Raw genomic sequence first — 24,827 nt, forward strand, 5'->3', positions numbered from 1 at the left:
TTCTTAATATATAACTTTCTTTATATTTTAAGGGCATATCCTTATGTATTACTGATTACATGAATAAACCAAGATCTTCATTCTGTGATCTCTAGAAAAGTTTATAATAGCATTCTTTTAAAAAAATCTCGATGATTAATAATCTATATTTCATGTTTCAGAAAAATGTTTTATAATAAAATTTGACTTTGTTTTTAAAGATGTCTACTGTTATTGAAAGGGAACAATGGGCTTACACCTTTAACATGTCCTGCATGAAGGGAGACATAAGGGATATGAACTCCCTCAGAATATTTTAGGTAACCAGAGCCAAGTTAAAACTTTAAAAATATTAATCACAAATCAACCCACTGCCTTTGAGGTATGAGTGAGGTTTGCATTAGAGTCCGTGCTGCCTAGACAATGAGCTAGGAGCATTTTTCACACTGTAGCCAACTGGGGACAGCAGAGGGCACTGCTGCTAAGCGGGACACAGCCAAAAAAAAAAAAAAAAAAAAAGCCAAACCCAATGTTGTCGAGTTGATTCTGACTCATAGGGACCCTACAGGACAGAGAAGAGCTGCCCCATAGAGTTTCCAAGGAGCACCTGGCGGATTCAAACTGCTGACCCTTTGGTTAGCAGCCGTAGCACTTAACCACTACGCCACCAGGGTTTCCAGAGGACACAGAGACTCAGAAAATCACTACCTAGCATTTCAACACTCTAATTTAGAAGTGCACGGATAATAATTCATAGGGTCCATTTCAGAAAACTTTGCAGTGATGCCTTTTAACAGGTGTGTCACTCAATCCTTCTTTCTAGGAAGGCTGCCTCTAGTAAAATTCCACAAACAAGATTATAGGACTTTTCCAGGCAGGCACAGAGAATTAGGGACCCACAGTTGCTGAACTTCAATCTTACCATTGTAGCCATCCTGGTCCAGATCTCCCAAAGGTGCTATAGCGCTGCCGAACCTCGCAAAGACCTCAAACCCATTCAGCTTTGTTGTCTGGAAGTCTCCTGAAGCTCTTTGCAGAGACACTGAGACCTGACCCATCTCTTGGAGTTTGCCATCAGAGCCACGATCCATGAAGAGGGGTGCTCCAATAAACACATCTGCATAGCTAAAAGAACAAAATAATTTCATATAATTTCACTAAAGCAAGATGAAATTCCACCTGATTATTAGTAATCATGTTCTTTCGTATTAAAACTCAGTTTCCATCTTTCCGTATCTCTCACAGCCACACTGAGGTATAAAGTGGTTAGTTATAACACAGCAATTATTTCAAATTCAAGACTTCCTTCAACTCTTTTTAGAAACTAAGAGTCATTCATAAAATTACTTTACTCTTTGATGGCATAAAAGCTGAAATTATGGCCAACATAGAAGTTATCTAATATTCACGATTAAGGCTGCTTCAAATTGGTTTCTTAAACAGAAAGATTGGCAAGAAGAGGACAGAGAAACAGAAGAAAAATTATTTGGTTTTAGTAAAATGTTCATAAACATGAGAGAAAACAGTTTCTGGGAGCATTTTTGCAAACTTACTCATCCCCATTAATGTCAGTGGCAGCAACGGAAAATCCGAAATATGCAGCCATCTGGATAACAAGATGAAAATGAAATGTTTACATTTCATCCAACAAGTTTGGAAAATTAACATTTGTAGTATACTTATCAAATAAATTTTTAGGGGCTTTTTTCCCCTCTGCATTAGTCTATCAATCTAAAGTTCTTCTCTTTGGATTAGTCTACCAACACAATGACAATCAGGTAATGAGGCCTGTTTATTTCACTAGATTCATGGGCAAAGCATATTCCATATACATCAATCCGATGTCTTCTCAATGTCTTCAACATATGCCATTTAAAGGCAAAATAAAATCAACTTTCCTTCGCAGGCCGAACCTATTATCTCCTTCTTCTCCATTACTCCAAATACTCGAGACACCAGCAGACACACTCCAGATCAAACAGACATACAGTTGGAGACAAATATTTTAATTGAATTGTATCAACATGTATGCAGCGAGGATACCAAAAAAACCAAACCCATTACTGTTGAGTCGATTCCAACTCATAGCAACCGTATAGGACAGACAGAGTACAACTGCCCCACAGGGTTTCCAAGGAGCGCCCGGTAGATTCAAACTGTCGACCTTTTGCTTAGCAGCGGAACTCTTAACCACTACATCACAAGGATAATAGATAACAATTATTAATGAACTGAAAAGTTGGCTTTCCTAAGTGGAACTACTACTACCCTAAAGAAACTACTGTTTGAAAACACATGGAAAGAAGGTAGTTCTTGTCCTATAGCTCAATCGATCACTGGCCAGGTCATTTTGCTTTTGAGTTATACAACAGTTTTTGTTGTCGTTAGGTGCCGTCAAGTCGGTCCCGACTCATAGTAACCCTATGTATGACACAATGAAACACTACCTGATCCTTTGTGTACAAATGTGTTTGGGTTTATTACAGGTTTATTGTGGATAGAAAGAAGAGATGTCCTCTCCCCCACCACAGCAGACTGCTGGCCATCAGAAACAGAGCAGTTTGGCTAGAAATAAATGTGAAAAGGGAAGTTCTAAAGAGAATCCAACAAGCAAAATAAAACCAGCAAAGATGACAAATTAAAGTTGAACCAAGGCAAAGAATGAGTCAAAAAACCCCAAAAGGAAAGTTAGTAACGCTTCCAAAATTTGATTAGTAGAGATATTAGGAGGGAATAATAAGGGAGATTCCTACATTATCTATTTTGGTAGGTACAGTGTAATTGAGAAAATGAAAGGCATGTTCTGTACTCAATCACAAGATCGGACCATGTGTAATAACATATACTGTGTCTACAGTACCGGGTGACTGGAATTTAACAGAATAATATTCTCAAGCCTTAGTCTTACAGGGTATTTGCCCTGAAAGGGTAAAGAAAAGATGGTATTTACTGGGACAAGTTTTGTCCTGGGCTCTATGACTGAAGTGTTTTCATTTGATTCTCACAACATGCCCACGAGGAAGTTAAACAATATCCCTATTTTTATAAATGAGGAACCAGATCTACGGTGTAAACGCCTTGTCCCTTGCAATAACAGACTGAATACAGAAAGCCCAGGTCTGTCCTAATCCAAAGCCCATGTCTTTTTCCCACAAAATGGCTAAGGAAAAATAAAGAAAGCATATAAATGATCCAGAGGCTTGCACATAGGCAACTGACAGGGGTCGTTCGAGATGAAGAAGACACAATGACACAAAGGGATAACCACCATTGCGGCAGCCATAACCTGCCTGCCAGCTGCTGACCACTCCACGTTGCTCATCAACTGACTGTGAAAAAAGTGGGATGGGGCCTCTGGAGGCCATGAGTCTAGTTCTCCATCCTGTCAGTCTTCTCCCAAAGCCAACAATCTGCAGCGTATGATTCATTTTTCTATCTACCGTTTAATTTTTCCTTCCTCATTACTAACTTATGGTTTAATTCTCTAAGACATACAATACAGAATATTATAAAATGCCTGCACTTATACAGAATGCCTAGTACTTAAAACTATTACTTTTTAACAGATGAATATGTTATTTCAAATAGTTCAAATAAGTGAAGTTTGCTTTTAGTATCTGTAGCATACATATCTGTGTCATTCTTTGTTATGCATCTACTAAAATTAAAAGACATGCATTAAATTAGAATTTCATCATCAAAGAAAAAGTTTTTGTGGTTCTATGTATGTGACATGTATGTACACAATCTGATTTTGTATTTCCTTAAAAAAAACCCAAACCAAATAAACAAACAAAACCCCATCCATAATACGAAATCTAAAACCTTTTTAAGACAAAGGTGAAATATTTAAAGCCTACCTTGTATTTATAATATTGAATATTATGAGATCATTCAACCATTACGATGTTGGCAAAAGTTTTCAGAAATTAGGAAATGCCAATTATAAAATGTTAAGTAAAAAAAAAAAAAATTAAAAATAACAGTCTACACTGATTTTTGTTTTCTATGCATGTACTCATACACATAAAAGAGAAAGAAATACACCAAAATGAGAATGGTTATCTCTGTTTGATGGAATTGTAGTTGGCTTTTATAATTTTATTTTCCAAATTTTCTCCCACGAATATATAGTGGTCTTCCAATCAGTAAGAAAAAAATATTATTTTGAAAGCATACCTGCTCACCAGTAAAATTATGTAAGGAAGACATGTTTTTCCCATCATAAATATAAACCTGCACAGGAAAAACAAATATATATGAAATACAGTAAAATGTAAGAAGCCATAACAATTTTTAAAAAAAACACTCTTCAACTTTCCTACCATTCCCAAAGTCCTTGCTGCTCGTGGAACTCCTGAAACAAAATCTGAAAGGAAAAGAAAAAACTTGATCATTTATTTGAAGACCAAGACTGGAAATTACAGGAGGAAGTAGATGTGTCAGAAAGCTTTTGTTTTTATTATTTCAGTAGAAAATAAACACGTGATTTTTAAAAACTGGTAACCCATAATAAATGGTCCCAGCATGATTTAACCACAAGATCAAATCTTTACAAAATATAGAAAGATTATCTAGGACTTTCAAATAAAGGCATACTCGTCCTCAAGGCACTTGTAATCCCGTTAACAGAGAATAAGATAAAGTGACCTAAGAATGAAGAAAAGTTGTATTTACACTATTGAAAAATAATACAGAGCAAACTGAAAGAGGAGCGATGGGGGCTGTAGCACAGAAATGTGATAAAAATTAGGTGTAGTCCATCATTCCTACTTTGAGCTCTGAAGGAAGACTGATAGGTATTACAGACACAGCCCTGGAGGCAGAAGGCTAGAAATTATGCCTAAAGAAAGAAGAAATGAAGCCTCTCCAAGAGGAGCCATTTTGTTGAAAGCAAGAAGGAAGGAGCTGGAGGAATAACTGCTAGTGCTGGGGGCTAGAAAGGAGTAGGAGAAGGGGAAGAGGTTGAGGCAGAGAGCTGCCTCAATTTTAATGGCCACTAGAGGGTGATCAACATCAACTGAGCTCAGAGTCCTGTAATGCACTAATGTCTCCCTCATTTCCCATGTTATATTCCATAACAATGGTTTCAAAACTATATAACCGCTGAAATATTTCAATGTAACATGTTTCAAATGTTTAATTTAAAATTGAAAAAAGGGTTTAATATAATTCAAGAGAATCATACCGTCTATGCCATCACCATTGAAATCTCCAACAGCCACTGAGTAACCTAAATAGGCAAGCAAAAGTAAACATCATCAAGCCAGGATAGTGACCTTCAGTGTACTTGCTGAGTCAGCTTTCCTTGAAAATATTTTCAAGCAATTCCTTTAATTATGGAATATTTTGTCCTTTAGGGATAACAGATTCATACGTATGTGACAAACTAAGTCTTAAAGAAAATAATTGACTCAAGTAGCATATCTCTACTAGAAAAACAAGACTTTTATTAATTTTACAAATGAGTGAGTTAAAAACAAAGTAAATATGTAATTCATCATAAAAGAGCAACAAACACTAACAGATTCAATCAGTAAAGTACTATTTCTGCAGTGTATGATTTGATTTAATAAAAGAAAAATTTAAAAAGAGAAAAGAAAACCAGATTAATAAATTCTAAAGACCAAAACTGCTTAACATAGTGGATAAAAGTTCAGGAGACAGGCTTCCTGGGTTTGCATCTAAAATCGGCAAGTTATGAGTGAGTGACCTTGGGCAAATTAATTCGCCACTCTGTGCTTCAGTTTCCTCATCTATACAATGGAAATAATAAGAGTACACTTTGATTAGACTTGCTGTGAGGATTAAATGAATTAACACAGATAAAACCCTTAGAACAATGTTGACAACACAGTAATCATATTTTAAATGTTAGCTGCTATTATTATGATGAAAATAATCACTCTCATAAATTTAAATTACTAAAATGTAACATAACCTAAGCACTCAATAACAATTTACAATTGTATGTTCACTATATTTTTTAAAATCCTAATATGTTACACATTAAAGATTTTTATAAAGTAGTTTTTAGCATGCCAAATATAGGACACACACACCACGGCTTTGTAAAAAGAGTCTGTATTTTGGTATTGCTTACCCAAATAACTGTCATCAAAAATAGCTTGTGCAGTCCGAGTTGCTAACTGGTTATTATACTTGATGCTATAAACTTTGGGGTCATATTTAGATACAATTTCTGCCACTTGATCTGAAATGAGCTGACCTGAAAAAAAAAAAGTAGATAGAAGATATTAAAAAACCAAACCTGTTGCCATCAGGTCGATTTAGACTCACAGCAATCCTATAGGACAGGGTAGAGCTGCTCCATAGGGTTTCCAAGGAGCACCTGGTGGATTCATACTGCTGACATTTTAGTTAGCAGCTGAGCTCTTAGCCACTGCACCCCCAGGACTCCAGATAGAAGATAGATATATATTAATAATAACCTTCTAATGGGAACTTTATTATGCAAATAATTAATGGCTCCTGTATAAAAGGAAACAATAGCATTAAAAAAAAAATTTTACACATTAGTATTTCTAAATATTAACCTTATATAACTCTCCTTTTGATACAAACTCTGCAATTTGCTATTATTATTATTTACAATTCTTTCTATTCTGACAGTACTTAAAATTAGTCTCTGCCAATAAGCAGATATTTGAGAATGACAGGATTTGTCTTAATTTACCAAAAATTGATGTGATATAAGTAGAATAATAAAATCAATGGCAATTTCCCAACCTAATCTGCTAAAACATGAAACATCTGCTGAAACAATTAAATAATGGTAACTTTATAATGAGAATAAGAGATTCAATTGATTTTCTTGAACAAGTTACTTGGACACCTTTATGAAGCAGTCTGCCTGGGCTAAATACACCTTTCTTCACAACCTAAGTTATTATGTGGACAAGAAATCTAGATGATTACACAAAAATCAGACTGGCCTTTCCCATGCCCCCGAAAAAGATTGGTTGATTTATCAAATGTCATGTCTATAACGTCGTAAAAACAGTCTCTTTATTTCTGCTGCTTTAAGAAGAAATTCATAATAGCTGAAGTTTTCAGTCCTGTTCCAATCTGTCCAGTCCATAGGTTGAGATTATAGGGTAGAAACACTTTCCATCTGGTTTACTGCTTTATCCTCTGTGCCTAAACACTGCCTAACACATAATAGCCAGTCAGGAAATATTCCTTGAATCAAAGAACACGGAAAAATTCATCATCTTTTTGTAACAGAAAAACAGTATCAGTATAATTTTCTTCCAGGGACAATTCTGAGATCTATGGAAAAATTCATTGTAGCATACTTATCCAGGTTGAAACTTTCTGACTTTAATCGTATTAAACTAAAATATTCTCTGCCCATTCACCAAGCCCTTTAGTTACATATTACAGGCTACTTACAATAAAATTCCAATGAACATACCATCAACAATATCTGTATCTGTACTAATCTATAATAGGAGTACCTACAGACCTTATGTAACACTCAAGCTGTAAAAGAACAAGTCATTTAAACACGTTCACAGCTGTGTTTCTTAAAAAGGCGGAGTTAACCAGCAGTCTTGATTGAAAATCCTTGCCTGGTGGTCTTGGTTCCCAGGCACAGAGGTCAGACACTTCCCTTTCCTCCACACAATGACACACCCAGCAGTAAAGGAGAAAAAAACAGTCCGTATCTCATTAGAAAGTATTCATATACCCTCTCATCTCTTATACACCTTAGAAATGCTGGGTTTTGTTTTCATTTTAAAAATATAAACTTCAAGCGTAATTTTACCTAAATCATTTCATTTCCCTCTTGGGAAATTCAAAGTTTTCAGTTTTAGTTAGTACGCCTCTGACTTCGCCTGATTTTTCTCTTTTCATCATGTCCTGTTTTGCCCTTCTCTTTCAACTTTCACCTATTCCCATCTCTCATTCTTTCTCATTCAGCTTCCCGCCTACTTTCCTTGAGCAAATCTTTTTATAGCTTCTCTTTCTATAAAGCAGAAACAAGCAAAGGTTCTCCTACAAAGATGCAAGTCAGGAGAGCACAGTGTAGAATACAGAAGTAAAATCCAGAACTAGAAAGTTCTAGCAAATCAGTATAGGCATAGGTTTTCCAATCTTCCAAATACTGACAATGCTGGAATGTCAGAATGCTAATAAACAGTTCTGACCTTGTAAGTAGCACTTTTTGGCAGAAAATAATGTCAAAATATTAACTAAATAAATAATTGTGTCTCTTTAATGGTAAGTGAAACAAAGGAGCAGTTACTTATTTTCAAGGTGTCAGCAAATAATCTGTCATACACTTTTTTAATGGTAATAACTAGGCCTCCCACAATGACTGAAAAAAGCAGCATTTTATCTTTACATCAATGCTAACTTAATTACATTTTTTAACAAACATAATAAGATCGTCTATTAAAGAAAAGGTCCCGAACATTTAAAGAGATTACCCTTCCTGTCAGAGATTAGTCAGTAAATAAACACTTAAATATTCTAATGAGAAACTTCAAAGTACCGTGCGCTTTCAGAATGCCACAATTGCCTATTACAGGTCAATTCCATATACTTCTAATGCCTACATCATGGCCTCCAGAGTACAGAGATGGAAGAGAAGTTACCTGTGAGGAAATGATAAGCTGAACTACAAAGTGCACACTGCAAATAAAACTATTTTCAATTACTGTACAAATTTACTTTAAAAATATTCAGTTTATTTTCTACTAGGAACACACACACGAGATACTATATTCCCTTTAAAAAAATATTGTGTAATAGATAGTATTTATATACCTAAATTCTATTCCCCACCCCCCTTTTCTTTAAAATAATTGGAAAATCTCACAGGCACATGGTAAATCGGGTGAGTCAAAGATGACAGTCACTGAGTAATTAAAAAAAAAAATTAACTTACCTTGCCAATAAAAGCTACCAGGACCTCCAAGAAGTACTCTGTCAGCCTAGGTTGAATCAAACAAAAAAATGCATGTTTAAAAATAGTGAGTTGCAGCCATTTTCACTGTACCTTTTTTAAAACACAATAAAAATAAAAAAGGAAAGTTATGATGTGTTCATTTAATATATGGAAAACATGCTAATATATAGAGAGATACAGATATAGAAGCATCTGTGGGTTTATTACAAAGTATATGGGGTTACAACAGGGAAAAAAAGATCACTTCTTAATTTCCTCCATTAGGCTTGTGACTGTATAGGCAACTTGTCTTTAATAATCATTAAAGAACTTTCTCTTCTGTTAAAGGAAAATTATTTCTAGTGTCTGACAGTTCAAAACAGGAGTGAAGTTAGAGGGTAACTTTTTCAGGGTATATCGTATATACAAATTATACTTGCCAAGCATTTCTTACATCTGTAACAAACTAATAATACAAAGTATTTAGTGTTTAACACCCCCTGCCGCGGAGTTGACTCCAACTCATAGCGACTCCATAGGACAGAGTAGAACCACCCCATGGAGTTTCCAAGGAGCACCTGGTGGATTTGAACTGCCGACTTTTTGGTTAGCAGCCATAGCTCTTAACCACTATGCCACCAGGGTTTTCCATTTAGTGTTTAAGTACAATATTTTAACAGTTTCTTATTGTTGGAGGTAAGAATTTTTTTTTCCTCCAAACATACATCTGTTTTCAAGCTTTCAACAAACTCTTGCCCATGGCTATATAAAAGCTACTTCTAAGTTGTCTTAATGACACTTTAATGACATCTTTTTTTCGGGAATGGGTTTAAGAAAGTGAACAGTCAATTTAGCAATTACTTCATGGTATGAGAATAGTTCTGAGATTATAGTTTACAGTCCTTAGTATAGAAAACAAGGACACTTCTTTTTAAAATATAATTCCTCTTTTAAAATATAACATGTAACTTTTAATCTAATATTATCAATATACTTTATCTCTGACTTCCTTAAGTTTTAGAATTATGAATAATGCAACATCAAATTCAGTGAATTAAAAATCAGTGACTTGGTACTGGGAGTTACTATAATTATTTTTAGTCTAGTAAAAAAAATTGATAAAAGCTAAATAAAATGAAATATGAATTTTTAAAAAATAAAATGCTTTATTAATTTTTCCATATCACAAGATCATAGTTTCTGTTGTTTTTATAAATTTAAGATGCTCCTTTGTGCCCATATTTCCTAAGAAAGCTATACCTAAGGGGCTCTATTTTTAATCAATCAATATATTCTTGAGGCTTTTCTAGGAGGAATTAATAGTCTCAATTTGACAGAAACTATTCAAAATGTTCATGTGCCCCCATACACAAAAATTTACATAAAGAAAAATACTTAAGAAAATTTGCTTTTGAAAATATAAAAGGAATTCTTACTTTAGAAAAATAGATAAAAAGTATCTACTCTGAAAAGTACATTATTATAGCTAAAAATACATTGAGCCCTGCACTTGAGATTTCTTGTAATTATTAAATTGCTTCAGCATCACTTGGTGCCTGTAGGCCTGTAACAGATGCCTAGGATGCATATTTCTCGGCTTTTATGTAACTAAATCTAATTTAGCAATAGAGCTCCCATTGATTGCTTTTGTGGGAAACAATTTCAGTCCAAAATAGAAAATCTTAATATCCTACAAATTAATAGTTATCCATCATTTACTGAGGAGATTCTCTACTTTCCTTCATTCCCATTCTGATTTCTCCCTATTCCAAATAAACAATGTCTGCTATGGAGGGAGGGACTGATAGAAAGTGAAGAATATTAAATTACATGGGTCATCTTTATTAGTAGTTTTCATAAAACAGGTAATAGTTATACAGAAGCTGAAGAACTGAGCGATACACTTTTAACCACGGTTTGGACAAGGTAGATCTGAATCTCATTCAATCTTAAATGAGAACTTACTTTAGTAAAATCAATGCTGAATCCTCCTTGACAAAATCCCTGTCCATCAGCATCAATATTTCCTAAAATAAAAAGATTGGAAATATACACAAACCCAAAAACAAACAACACAAAACAAAACATGAGAAAAATCTGGTATCACTACAGTCATAAGATAGTGTATTAGTTTCTGGGGATGTTCATTCACGCAGGCACTTAAAGAATTATTACCACATTCTAATAAAGTTAGTATGCATGTTTACCAGCATCATTTTCTAAGATATGGACACGGAGAGAGATTAAAGTACCTGGACCAGATACCAGACAACAGAAAGTTCACCTAAGAGACTAAGTTTTAAGCATTTTTTTTAACCACAACCAACAGCGAGACTGGATTTTATATCACAACTCACGCACACACATGCACAACATATATATGTGTGTGTGTATAATTAAAAAAAAAACTCATTGCCATCGAGTTGATTCTAACTCATAGTAACCCCATATGTGTCAGAGTAGAAATGCACTCCATAGGGTTTTCAATGGCTGTAATTTTACAATAGTAGATCTCTAGGCTTTTATTTTGTGGCACCCCTGGGTGGATTTGAACCGCCAATCTTTTGGTTAGTAGCCAGGCACTTAACCATTTTAGCTATCCAGGGACTTCAATGTATATATGATATATATCACTGAAATAAAATTTCATAAAACAGTATCACTAATACTATATACAATACAGACAACAAACTCTGATACCTTGTTTCATTCTTTTTTTTAAAATTATTAGAGGACCCACTATATTGATTTCACAAAACACTAATGAGTTGCAATCTGCAAGTTAAAAACTCCAATTGGAAATTCCTCTCTATTACCCTACAGTTTTTGCTAAATTATTATGAGTATCAGAAAAGAGATATATCCATTCCTAACATATACATTTTCCTGTACATACATTAAAAATATTATACCTAACAAAGAAAAACTATTTCTAAAAAGTAGCTCAGAATTTCAGGAAACGGCGAAACCCTAACTGAATGTTTAGTGAAGAGCAAAATATGAAATTATTCTCTCAACATGTTCAGATGTTGTTGTTTTGTACCGTCATGTCAGTTCCGACTCACATGATATATAGTGAATTTATATGACAGAATAAAACTGGCCCATAGTGTTGCCTAGGATGTTATCTTTACAGGAGGAGATCGCCAGGTCTTTTTTTCCTGCGGAGCAGCTGATGCGTTCTCAACTCTGACCTTCTGGTTTGCAGCCAAGAGCTTACCCACTGCGCCACCAGGGCTCCTTCAACATGTTTAGCACTGAGGCCTAATTAAAGAGGACACCTTTAAAACCAAAACTTTCAAATATTTTCCAACTGATAGTAGACTCAATAGTTGGCTTTTTTGTAGTTACCCCGCTTTTCTGTAGTTCTCACCAAAGAGGATTAATTCTGAATATTAGCCAATTAATTTATATTAACTTTAATCATAAGCAATACTGTATACCTAGAAACAGAGGCAAGGAGACGACTCTGCTATTGTTTTGAGGATAACAAGAACAAAGGAAAATATCCTTTAGTCATCAAAGAATTCTTGTAGCCACTGTCACAGAATGTAAATAAAAAGCTATTTTATATTTTTACTGCACTTGCCACCGAAATACAGGAACCAAAAAATATCTATTTTCAGTCATAAAGAAGACAAACTTCCAAGAATTTTTGTCAAATAATCCCATCAAAAACTCTGAACCCATTTGAAAAACTTGGTAACTGCCCAAGATTACATGCTTAATATCCAAATTTAGAATATGTTTTAGAAAATAGCCTCAAGAGTGTAATCCTAACCCAACGTAAATTTTTCTAACCAAGAGGGAGTGGGAAAATGTGGGTCTGGGGTTTCCAGAGTCTAATGAATCATACTAAGGAATTCTTGCTCTGACCTCAAGTCAACCATTTATTTCCTTCAAGTTGCATCTGGGGAACTATTTCAGGCTGTTTATAAAGACATTCTTTTTTGATTATCATACTGTACAATTATCTGCTTTACTTGGTTTCCCAGAATGTTCAGCTAAAAAACATGACTGTCCTTTAAAATGTTTTTAATAGGAACATATTAACTGAGTGTTTATGCCAATTTAAAGAGCTTCATGTCGAATAGAACCTATTTCAATGAGGGCTCTGATGTTTATTTCTACAGACAACTAATGACTTCTCACATTTTTCATGTCTGACAATGCTATTATAAATAGTAATATTGATTATGACAGCAAAAGCACCTGTGAGCCAGGTACTAGGCTAAGCATTTTATGTAGCATTATCTTTTTAAATCTTGAGTGCAATATTCTGAGAGATACTATTGTTATTCATAATTTGCAGATGAGGAAGCTATGGCTCAGGGATATTAAGTAACTTGACCATGATCAAGCAGCTAGTAATTACAAGAGTGTGACCTAAACACAGGCCTGTCCACAGCACTCTGCCACACAATCTCAAAACAACAATGCATTTTATAATACTTTTTTTTAAGTAATAAACAGAAGAAAAAGCCACCTAGAAACCCTAACTGGGAAAATCTATGTACAAATAATATTATCAGAAAGTAAGAGAGAACAAAAGCTTAGTCTGAACACAGAGTTGAAAGAATATTTAAGTCATAAGATTTGTGGCACAGGCACTCAGAACAGAAATACACCTGGCCTATTGTGTAAGGCCAAGAATGGACATAGATATAATTAGGAAAACCGAAAGCAAATATAATCTGCAGTAAGGTAAGTTGGTGATACACAGTAAAGTTTCCTGTCCGAGTTATCCCCATAATGTTAAAAACCAAACCAACTGGAGGAAAATGCAAAATAGAATTTCAAGTTCCCATGGATTCCAGACTTTCTGGAGCCATGGAGGCTGGAGGAACCCCTGAAACTATTGCCCTGAAATAATCTTTAAACATTAAACCAAAAATATAAACTATTAGCCTAACTAGGAAAAAAATGTCTGCCTCTGCTTGAACATTATGCTTTTTTAAGATCTATTTTTTTTTTTTTTTTTTATCTAGGGATCAAACTGACAACAGCAAACATGAAAGTTTATATAGGAACTTTAGGGGACAGTGAGTTTACGTTAACGGAGGAGGAACAACTCAGAAAAGGAGGGTGACAATGGTTGCACAACTTGAAGAACGTAAGCAATGTTGCTGAACTGTATGTGTAGAAACGGTTGAATTGGTATATGTTTTGCTGTGCATATTCTTAACAATAACAATAAAATAAGAAAAAGAGAAAACAAACAAAAACATACACAAACTACTACCACCAACACCACATCAAGACAAGTAAATACATCAAGAAGTTGGCAGTGTAGCCGTACAAAACTGGCATCACCATGTAAAATCATTCATTGGATTTTATAATTTACTGAAATATGGAGAGGGTGCAAAATACTACAATTGGTACCTCTAAAGTCTTTAGTCCAAATCAGCATTTTACCAATAATAAACAAAGGCCTTGAATGGTTAAGTGAATCATTCGCAGCTATAGGCAGGTCATCAGCAGATGGGAGAATATAATCCAGCTTTTCAAATTCCTACTTCTGAGCACCTTTTCTCTGGGCAGGCTATCCATATAATTTGGGGCTGTTAAAAAAGACCCCGTTACTATGGAGTCCATTCTGACCCATGGCGGCTGCATGTGTGTCAGAGTAGAACTGTGCTCCCTAGGATTTTCAATGGCTGATTTTTCAGAAGTAAATCATCAGGCCTTTCTTCTGAGGTGCCTCTGAGTGAACCGGAATCTCCACCCTTTTTGTTAGCAATCAAGCACATTATCCAATGGCACCACCCTAAGACTACAATATGGGCTGGTAGGTAGCTTAATATTTCCAAGGCTGAGTCCAAAACTGTGTAGAATGATTATGGAATACTGAAAGCATGGCTATTAGAAAGAAAGGCACTTTGCTTTTAGTGAGGTTGTTCTTTGAGCTTTTTCTAAGATTTGAGGTTTCAATACTGAGATCAGATAACAGCACACTTTTTCTGTAAAGGAGCCAGATAGTAAATATATTAAGCTTCAGTGACCATACAATGTCTACGTTAACTATTAGACTTTCATTATTGGACACTCCCATTACAGACAACATGTAAACAAATGGGTGTGGCTGTGTACCAATAAAACTTTATTTACATAAACAGATCCACAGCCCATAGTTTGCTGTCCTGATCTCAGTCTGACCTAAGAAAATAAGGTTTAAAATGATTTTTATAATTTCTGTGTCTAAACCAAATAAGTGAAAACATTATATGACAGACACATCATACAAACACTGCCTTATTCCTTTAAAAACATGTTTAGAAAAGAACTAGTGGTCACTGAAGATGCAAAATGATGAAAACTACTTGCCTAATGTGACAAGGGATCATTGTTCGAGTGCATATGTTTAGGTTTCCTTGTACCCTTATATAATTAGAATAGCAAACATGCTCTATTGTTAGCAATGAAGGGAAAAGATTTCTTTGGAATAAGACAGACCTGAGTTCAAATCCTCATTCAACCTACTTGCTAGCATTAGATGTGGGAAAAAAAAAACGATTTCTACTGTCTGAATCTTAGTTTCCATGTCTATCAAGTGAGAAAGGGGGTGATGATAAGTTACAAGCCTGGTACACAAGGGTTAGTTCATTGTTCATGGCTATAAATTATCTTCTCACCATAAGAATATTTTTGCAATGCAGGCATTAACAACACAAATTTAGTCCTTAAATTTTCAACACACTCTCAAAGACTACAGTTCCACAAACAAAATGCCAATGTAAAGGTGGAGATGGAGATGGCATCATGAACTGGAGATAAAGCTGCCAACTTCCCCCACCCAGTGTAGGCTATGCTTTCTGATGTTGTTTTTACTATATCCCAGTAAGCATTGCGGTTCCTGGTAGGCACCATTCTTTCGATGTTTATTTCCTACTTATAAAAATGGGGTCAAGCTGCCAAAAAAAAAAAAAGGTGCTAGGCTAAGAAAATAAGTGTTTTATAAAATCATTTGCAATTTCTCAGAGGTTCAGCTGCCTAAAATATTGTAGACCGGGTATTTTCTTTGACCTGGCGTCACAAGTTGCCTAACATGGGAAAAAAGAATCTAGCATTTGTTGTTATTTTTATTAGGTGCCGTCGAGTCAGTTCCAACTCATAGCGACCTTTGTAAAACAGAATGAAATGCTGCCTGGTCTGGCTCCATCCACATAATCACTACTTTGTTTGAGCCCATACCTGCAGCCACCGTGTCAATCCCTCTTGTTGAAGGTTGTCTTTTTCACTGACCCTCTATTTTATCAAGCATTTAGTAATTGTCTTAAATTTTAGACTTTTGTTACTAAGCTTTAAAAAACTATTTGATGACCAGTGGGGGAGGGGGGAGAATAGCATAAAAAGTGCTCCAGGTATGAAGATTATTGAAATGTCAAATGTTTTGTTACATATATATTTACCACAATATTTTTTTTAAAAAAAGTGTTCCAGAAAAAAAAAAAAGTGTTCTAGGTATAAACACCATAATGCATTTTAATAATCTACTTTTACGCTTCTAGAATAAAGACAATCTGGAGTAGTGATCGGCGAAAGGATCTGAATCTCCAAGGGAAAAGGGGTGTACAGAGTTTGAAATGATAAAATCAAAACCGTAAGTGCCCAAAATCATTTTTAGTTACAACATTTTAAAAAATACTTGAGAAGAGCATGGGGTTTTCTGGATCATCAAAAGAGGGATGAGCATGGTGATAAACTAATAAACTCTGATTAAGAGCAAGAAATAGGAGACTCAAATTCTTGAGCTTGCTTTTTCACCTTCTGATACAAAGTCTGGCTCTTTATCATTACTGATATAAAGCAGTGCATTCTCAAACTTTGATATTCATCAGAGTTACCTTATAGAACTCGTTCAACATGCAGATGCCCGAGTCTTAGACCTAATGAGTCAGATTCTTTAGGTGTGGGGGTTCCAACATCTCTACTGAAAGAGACTTAGTTGAGCATCTTTTGACTAAAAGTGATCAAAAATACCGGTTTCTAAAATACACATTAATTATTGCTAACCAAGGAAGATGAAAATTAGTTCTTAAGGAGACAAAGTAAACCTGTTTACTGCACATATGTAATTTCTTTACCTTAATAGGACTGTTTTCATTTTGCCCTCATCAAACATCACATATGTCTACAAATCTCACACACAAACGTTCATTCCACAGCAAGCTTACAGGGAACACACACACACATTTTTAACCAACGAGGCTTTCCATTCCCCCTAAAAGTTAGTACAACTTCTTATACATACTTGATCTGCATGGAGCATACTCAACAGTCTTTGTTCCATCCTGCAGGAAGCATGTTCCAACAGGCTCTCTCTCCTGTTTCATTTCAGTCCTCCAGTGGTACAGTGGGGCACAGGCCTAAAATCAAAGGGCACAGTTCATGACATAAAAATTCTGAAAAAAAAATAGCACTTCATACAATCTATACTACCTCAGGATATAACATCACTTTCTAAGCATTAATAAAAATAATACCTATACCTTAAATTGCTCATCATGGTATTGGATAAAGATATAAAAAGAAGTACTTTTCTCATATTTTTCTGAATACTGTAATTTGTAGTCCAAATACAATTTTTTTTTTCCAAAACAGTTTGTAAAATAATTATTTTGGGTAGCACATTTTGATGTTACATGCTCAGTTGAAAGTAACAGACTGAACTGACTCTTGAACTAAATAACACTCTCATGTACAAAGGGGACCCCCTTACATTATAAAGCATTTAATTTATTATGTAAGAAGAGCACTTCTTTTATTCACTTAGGAAATAACCAAAGACTTCTTTGTTTTCAGAGTTACAGATTCCAACACAATGTATATGCAGGAGAACAGCACACGTTTTAGTAACATAGTAATCAACCAAGAGTACAGCAATTTAATTTACTGAAAACATTTCAGTGGATTTCCTATAATACTTTTTGAAGCAAAACACTAACACAAACATCGCAAACATCAACACCTGGTTTATATTCACTCTGAAAAAAACTGAAAACAGGCTATTGTTCCTACTTCTCTACACATAATCAATGCTCCAGAATGGATTATTTCCTCCATCTTCTTGTTTCTGCTTCTTTGCATCTCTCTCTTTCTAGAATGTTCCCATTTCTCAACCCCATCCACCACCTCTAATTCTTTAAAGACCTGCTGAAATTTCATCTCCTAGGCAAATTCTCCCCTAATGCCCCACAATCAGATGTACTGTCTCCCTCTCTGACTCCTCATAGCACTCTGTACCCTTTACAGCACGTGCATTCTAATTTGTATTAGAGGTATTTGTGAACTCATCCACCCTCCACTCCATCTTTTAGTCTATACGTTTTCCAAGGGCAGGCCAGTATCTTACTCATTTTTCTGTTTCCCTAGTCCAGTTCCTTACACAAAGTAAGTCCTCACTAAGCATAAGGAAAGAAGGATGACATGTAAGAAGAAAGTAAAGAATGGATAAGGGTAATGGTTGAACAACACGATGAATATAATAAATGTCACTGAACTGTACACGTGAAGACTTAAATTGACAAATGTTTTGTTATATATAACCCGTTGCTACGGAGTTGATTCTGACTCATAGTGACCACATAGGACAGTGTAAAACTGCCCCATAGAGTTTCCGAGGAGTGCCTGGCGGATCTGAACTGCCAACCTTTTGGTCAGCAGATCTAGCACTTAACCACTATGCCACCAGGGTTTCCTTTGTTATATATATTTACCACAATTAAAAAAAGAAAAAGGAAGTGAAGTTAGGTGCTTCTGATAAGAGGTTGAAATTACAGGGAAGTCGACTTTTTCTTGAATTAGTTGTGCAATGGCATCTTCCTTTAATGGTGATAAACATCCCTTAAAACCAGGGGTTTTAAATTATGCTTATTTTACTACAGGCTACATGGGAAAGAAGAGATAGTTTATTCCAGTCAACACTACAGTCTTGGAAACCCTACGGATCAGGTGTATTCTATCCTATAGGGTCACTATGAGTTGGAATTGACTCGACGGCAATGGGTTTGGTTTTTGGTTTGGGCGTACTGTAGGTATGGACCATGAGCTCATCTAACAAGTACTAAAGTACAGTAGTAAGGTCATAGTGATATGTCCCTAGAGACCATGACAATTAGTAGCCAAGGGCACTGTCCCCTATTCCTAGAAAGCTTCTTACAGCTCTTTAGTCTCTTCTCCCTTCCTCCAACCTGTACTCCTACTGTAGTTTCTTTCAGGGCCTAAGAAGGTAAAACTTTACATGACAAAAAAAAAAAAAGCACTCATTGCCATTGATTCTGACTCACAGAGACCCCATAGGTCAGAGTAGAACTGCCCCATAGGGCTTCCAAGACTATAAATCTTTACAGAAGCAGACTGCCACATCTTTCTCCCGTGAAGCACTGCTGAGTTCAAACTGCCAGCCTTTTGGTTAGTACCAAACTCTTTAACCACTGAGCCACCAGGGCTCCACACAATAAAAAAAAAAGTAAAATAAAATTTCTTAGTGAAAGACTAAAAAATTAGGTTCAATCAGCTTTACAAATAAACTATAACATTTTCATAACCATGGAGAATTGTCTATTTGATTTTATCCTACCCACAGCAAAATGTCTGGACCCTTACTTCTTACGCAATCATTTCCCCTTCACTCTAAGCAGTATTCAGTAGCTCCCTTCTTCATGACTAAGCCTAACTGGTTCCAGTCATTCCATGCAGTGCAGAAAAATCCCATGACAAATAAGCACACGTCTGTAATCCATCAGCATTCTAGTTAGCCAGTCTGGACCACAGATATGCTGCAATCATCAACACACTATCTGAAGGCCAAGCTGAACTTACGTGCAGTGTGTGTGTGTGTGTGTGTGTGTGTGCGCGCGCGCATGTGAGATACTTTGGAATAGTACGGAGTGATAAGAGGCTGGTAGTGGGGCCATGAGATGATAGCACAGTGTGGAACCTGAAAGGTCACTGGATAAGGGTTTGTTGAATGAATGACAGTACAGAGCAAGGGAACCGAGAAGGGAAAGTCTAAGGAAGATACACAGTTCAGAAGTGAGTCAGCAGGACGGCAAGCTGACTTAGTGCCCTGGCTTATGGACATAATAATTCAAAGAAAAGGGAGGTTATGAAGAACGGCTACAAGGCAGTTCACGTACAGATAAGGGATTTTATTGCTGTTTTTGTTGTTTGCTGCAGAGGAAAGAGCTATCACTCACTGAGTATCTACCATGTGTCAGGTACCACCCCAAGTGCTAAAAATTTATTATTTCTAATGCCGATCAGTACTCTGCCAGGTAAGCTATATGGAACTATAGCATAAATATGGCTCGTCACCTTGGAGCTGTTAATTTTAACTGATGGTAAGTATTTCTAAGCATTATTTTTATGTTAAACACACACATGGATATATTTAGACAATGCAAAAGTCAGCGTGAAGGAAACTGCTAAGGGTTGTACTCCAGACTCTGGTTATTTGCTTTCACTCTGATTCATCAATGGAGGAAGAGGGGTGTTGCTTTATTGAGAAACTTTAAGACACTCTAAGAATATTAAGACAAAAAAGTAAAAATGTGTAATGAAGTCCCAGACCATCTTCTCAATGATAAAGTACAAGCAGTGGCAAGCAGTACGGGCTATGGGCATCAGATTGCCTGCATATGAATTTCAGCTCCACCGATTACTACACAAGTGGCCTTTTGGACAAGTTACTTAACCTCCAAATCTCAGTTTCTTTTTCTATAAATGGACCAGTTTGTTGTACCTATCTCCAAGAGTTGTAGTGAGGATTAAATGAGACAATTCACGTAAAATGTTTAGTACCTGGAATATAAGTCCTCAATAAGTGTTACCTATCGTCGTTATTCTTATTACATAAGCATCATTAAGAATCAAAGGGCTACCGAAAAAGAAGAACAAAGTGGGAGACCTCATTCTACCTGATTTTAGAACCTCTTATACCGCCATCTCAATTGATATTCCATCAATTCCTGAAGCCTTGTTTTTCACCAATGCCTTCAGAGCAGCTTGAACTTCTTCCTTCAGTACCATTGGTTCCCGATCATATGCCACCTCTTGAAATGGTTCAATATCGACTAATTCTTTTTGGTATAATGACTCTGTGTATTCCTTCCATCTTCTTTTGATGCTTCCTGCGTTGATTAATATTTTCCCCATGGAATCCATCACTATTGCAACTCGAGGTTTGAATTTTTTCTTCAGTTCTTTCAGCTTGAGAAACTCCAAGCATGTTCTTTGCTTTTGGTTTTCCAACTCCAGCTCATTGCACATGTGATTATAATACTTTACTTTGTCTTCTCGAGCCGCCCTTTGAAATCTTCTGTTCAGTTCTTTTACTTCATCAATTCTTCCTTTTGCTTTAGCTGCTAGATGCTCAAGAGCAAGTTTCAGAGTCTCCTCTGATGTCCATCTTGGTCTTTTCTTTCCTGTCTTTTCAGTGACCTCTTGCTTTCTTTATGGATGATGTCCTTGATGGCATTCCACAACTCGTCTGGTCTTCAGTCATTAGTAATTATTCTTGAGATGGTCTCTAAATTCAGGTGGGATATACTCAAGGTCATATTTTGGCACTCCTGGACTTGTTCTGATTTTCTTCAGTATCAGCTTGAACTTGCAGATGAGCAATTGATGGTCTGTTCCACAGTCAGCCCCTGGCCTTGTTCTGACTGATGATATTGAGCTTTTCCATCATCTCTTTCCACAGACGTAGTCAATTTGATTTCTGTGTGTTCCATCTGGTGAGGTCCATGTGAGATAGTCGCCGTTTATGTTGGTGAAAGAAGGTATTTGCAATGAAGAAGTCGTTGCTCTTGCACAATTCTATCTTTTGATCTCCGGCATTGTTTCTATCACCAAGGCCATATTTTCCAACTACTGATCCTTCTTCTTTGTTTCTAACTTTTGCATTCCAGTTGCCAGTAATTATCAATGCATCTTGATTGCCTGTCCGATCAATTTCAGACTGCAGCAGCTGACAAAAATCTTCTATTTCTTCATCTTTGGCCCTAGTGGTTGGTGCATAAATTTGAATAATAGTCATATTAACTTGTAGGTGTATGGATATTATCCTACCACTGAAAGCTTTGTACTTCAGGATAGATCTTAAAACGTTCTTTTTGATGATGAATGCAACACCATTCCTCTTCGAGTTGTCATTCCCAGCATAGTAGACTGTATGATTCTCTGATTCAAAATGGCCAATACCAGTCCATTTCAGCTCACTAATGCCTAGGATATCGATGTTTATGCATTCCATTTCATTTTTGACGATTTCCAATTTTCCTAGATTCATACTTCATACATTCCAGGTTCTGAATCTTAACGGATGTTTGCAGCTGTTTCTTCTCATTTTGAGTCATGCCACATTGGCAAATGAACGTGCTGAAAGCTTTACTCCATCCAAGTCATTAAGGTCGACTCTACTTTGAGGAGGCAGCTCTTTCCCAGTCATATTTGGAATGCCTTCCACCCTGGGGGACTCATCTTCCAACACTACATCAGACAATGTTCCGCTGCTATTCATAAGGATTTCACTGGCTAATGCTTTTCAGAAGAAGACTGCTGGGTTCTTCTTCCTAGTCTGACTTAGTCTGGAAGCTCAGCTGAAACCTGTTCTCCATGGGTGACCCTGCTGGTATCTGAATACCGGTGGCACAGCTTCCAGCATCACAGCAACACACAAGCCCCCACAGTACAACAAACTGACAGACATGTGGGGGAATATCCATTGAGATGTTTCAACAAACAGATGCAACGCTGGAGGTGCTCACTTGTCTATGCCAAGAAATACGGAAGACAGCTTCCTGGCCAACTGACTGGAAGAGATCCATATTTATGCCTATTCCCAAGAAAGGTGATCCAACCGAATGTGGAAATTATAGAACAATATCATTAATATCACACACAAGCAAAATTTTGCTAAAGATCATTCAAAAATGGCTGCAGCAGTATATCGACAGGGAACTGCCAGAAATTCAGGCCAGTTTCAGAAGAGGATGTGGAACCAAGGATATCATTGCTGATGTCAAACGGATCCTGGCTGAAAGCAGAGAATACCAGAAGGATGTTTACCTGTGTTTTATTGACTATGCAAAGGCATTCGACTGTGTGGATCATAACAAACTATGGATAACATTGCGAACAATGGGAATTCCCGAACACTTAATTGTGCTCATGAGGAACCTTTACATAGATCAAGAGGCAGTTGTTTGGACAGAACAAGGGGATACTGATTGGTTTAAAGTCAGGAAAGGTGTGAATCAGGGTTGTATTCTTTCACCATACGTATTCAATCTGTATGCTGAACAAATAATATGAGAAGCTGGACTATATGAAGAAGAACGGGGCATCAAGATTGGAGGAAGACTCATTAACAACCTGCGTTATGCAGATGACACAACCTTGCTTACTGAAAGTGAAGAGGACCTGAAGCACTTACTAATGAAGATCAAAGACCACAGCCTTCAGTATGGACTACACCTCAACATAAAAAAAAAGAAAACAAAAATCCTCACAACTGGACCAATGAGCAACATCATGATAAACGGAGAAAAGATGGAAGTTGTCAAGGATTTCATTTTACTTGGATCCACAATCAACAGTCATGGAAGCAGCAGTCAAGAAATCAAAAGACGCCTTGCATTGGGTAAATCTGCTGCAAAGGACCTCTTCAGAGTCTTGAAGAGCAAAGATGTCACCCTGAAGACTAAGGTGTGCCTGACCCAAGCCATGGTATTTTCAATCACATCACATGCATGTGAAAGCTGGACAATGAATAAGGAAGACCAAAGAAGAATTGACGTCTTTGAATTGTGGTGTTGGCGAAGAACATTGAATATACCGTGGACTGCCAAAAGAACAAACAAATCTATCTTGGAAGAAGTGCGACCAGAATGCTCCTTTAAGGCAAGGATGGTGAAACTGTGTCTTACATACTTTGGACATGTTGTCAGAAGGGATCAGTCCCTGGAGAAGGACATCATGCTTGGCAGAGTACAGGGTCAGCGGAAAAGAGGAAGACCCTCAACGAGGTGGAATGACACAGTGGCTGCAACAATGAGCTCAAGCATAACAATGATTGTAAGGATGGCGCAGGACCAGGCAGTGTTTCGTTCTGTTGTGCACAGGGTCGCTATGAGTCAGAACCAACTCGATGGCACCTAGCAACGACAACATTATACCACCACAGTAGTCAAAACAGCCTGGTACTGGTAAAATAACAGATACACGGACCAATGGAATAGAATTGAGAGTCCAGACTTAAGTCCATTCACATATGAGCAACTGATATTTGGCCAAGGCCCAAAGTCAGTTAAATGGGGAAAAGACAGTCATTTTAACAAATGGTACTGGCAGAATTGGTATTCACCTGCAAAAAAATGAAACAAGACCCATAACTCAAACCATGCACAAAAACGAGCTCAAAATGGATCAAAGGCCTAAATATAAAATCTAAAATCATAAAGATCATGAAAGAAAAAATAGGGACAATGTTAGGAGCCCTAATACATGGCATAAACGGTATACAAAACATTACTAACAATACAGAAGAAAAACTAGATAACTGGGAGCTCCTAAAAATCAAACGCCTTTGCTCATCCAAAGACTTCACCAAAAGAGTAAAAAGATTACCTACAGACTGGGAAAAAGTTTTTAGCTATGACATTTCTGATCAGTGCCTGATCTCTAAAATCTACGTGATACAGCAAAAATTCAACTACAAAAACACAACCCAATTAAAAAATGGGCAAAAGATATGAACAAACACTTCACTAAAGAAGACATTCAGGTAGCTAAGAGATACATGAGGAAATGCTCATAATTATTAGCCATCAAAACACCAAACCCGTTGCCATTGAGTCAATTCTGACTCACAGAGACCCGACGGGACAGAGTAGAGCTGCCCCATATGGTTTCCAAATAGTGCCGG

General features: G+C 36.5%; 1 protein-coding gene across 2 annotated transcripts in view; it reads right to left on the reverse strand.

The window, feature by feature from the left end:
- ITGAV (integrin subunit alpha V) overlaps positions 1–24,827 on the reverse strand; it is a 106,377-nt gene that overhangs the window by 38,216 nt on the left and 43,334 nt on the right. For both annotated transcript variants that reach the window (XM_010602778.3, XM_010602777.3), the window contains exons 4-12: positions 17,151–17,265; positions 10,862–10,923; positions 8,897–8,942; positions 6,083–6,208; positions 5,168–5,212; positions 4,305–4,348; positions 4,159–4,215; positions 1,533–1,585; positions 902–1,104 (exon numbers count right to left, since the gene is read on the reverse strand). In XM_010602778.3, the coding sequence (XP_010601080.2) occupies positions 902–1,104; positions 1,533–1,585; positions 4,159–4,215; positions 4,305–4,348; positions 5,168–5,212; positions 6,083–6,208; positions 8,897–8,942; positions 10,862–10,923; positions 17,151–17,265 (751 nt within the window). The remainder of the gene's footprint in view (positions 1–901; positions 1,105–1,532; positions 1,586–4,158; positions 4,216–4,304; positions 4,349–5,167; positions 5,213–6,082; positions 6,209–8,896; positions 8,943–10,861; positions 10,924–17,150; positions 17,266–24,827) is intronic.

Source organism: Loxodonta africana, chromosome 6 (genome assembly GCF_030014295.1).
Source record: "Loxodonta africana isolate mLoxAfr1 chromosome 6, mLoxAfr1.hap2, whole genome shotgun sequence".
Taxonomy (NCBI): domain Eukaryota; kingdom Metazoa; phylum Chordata; class Mammalia; order Proboscidea; family Elephantidae; genus Loxodonta; species Loxodonta africana.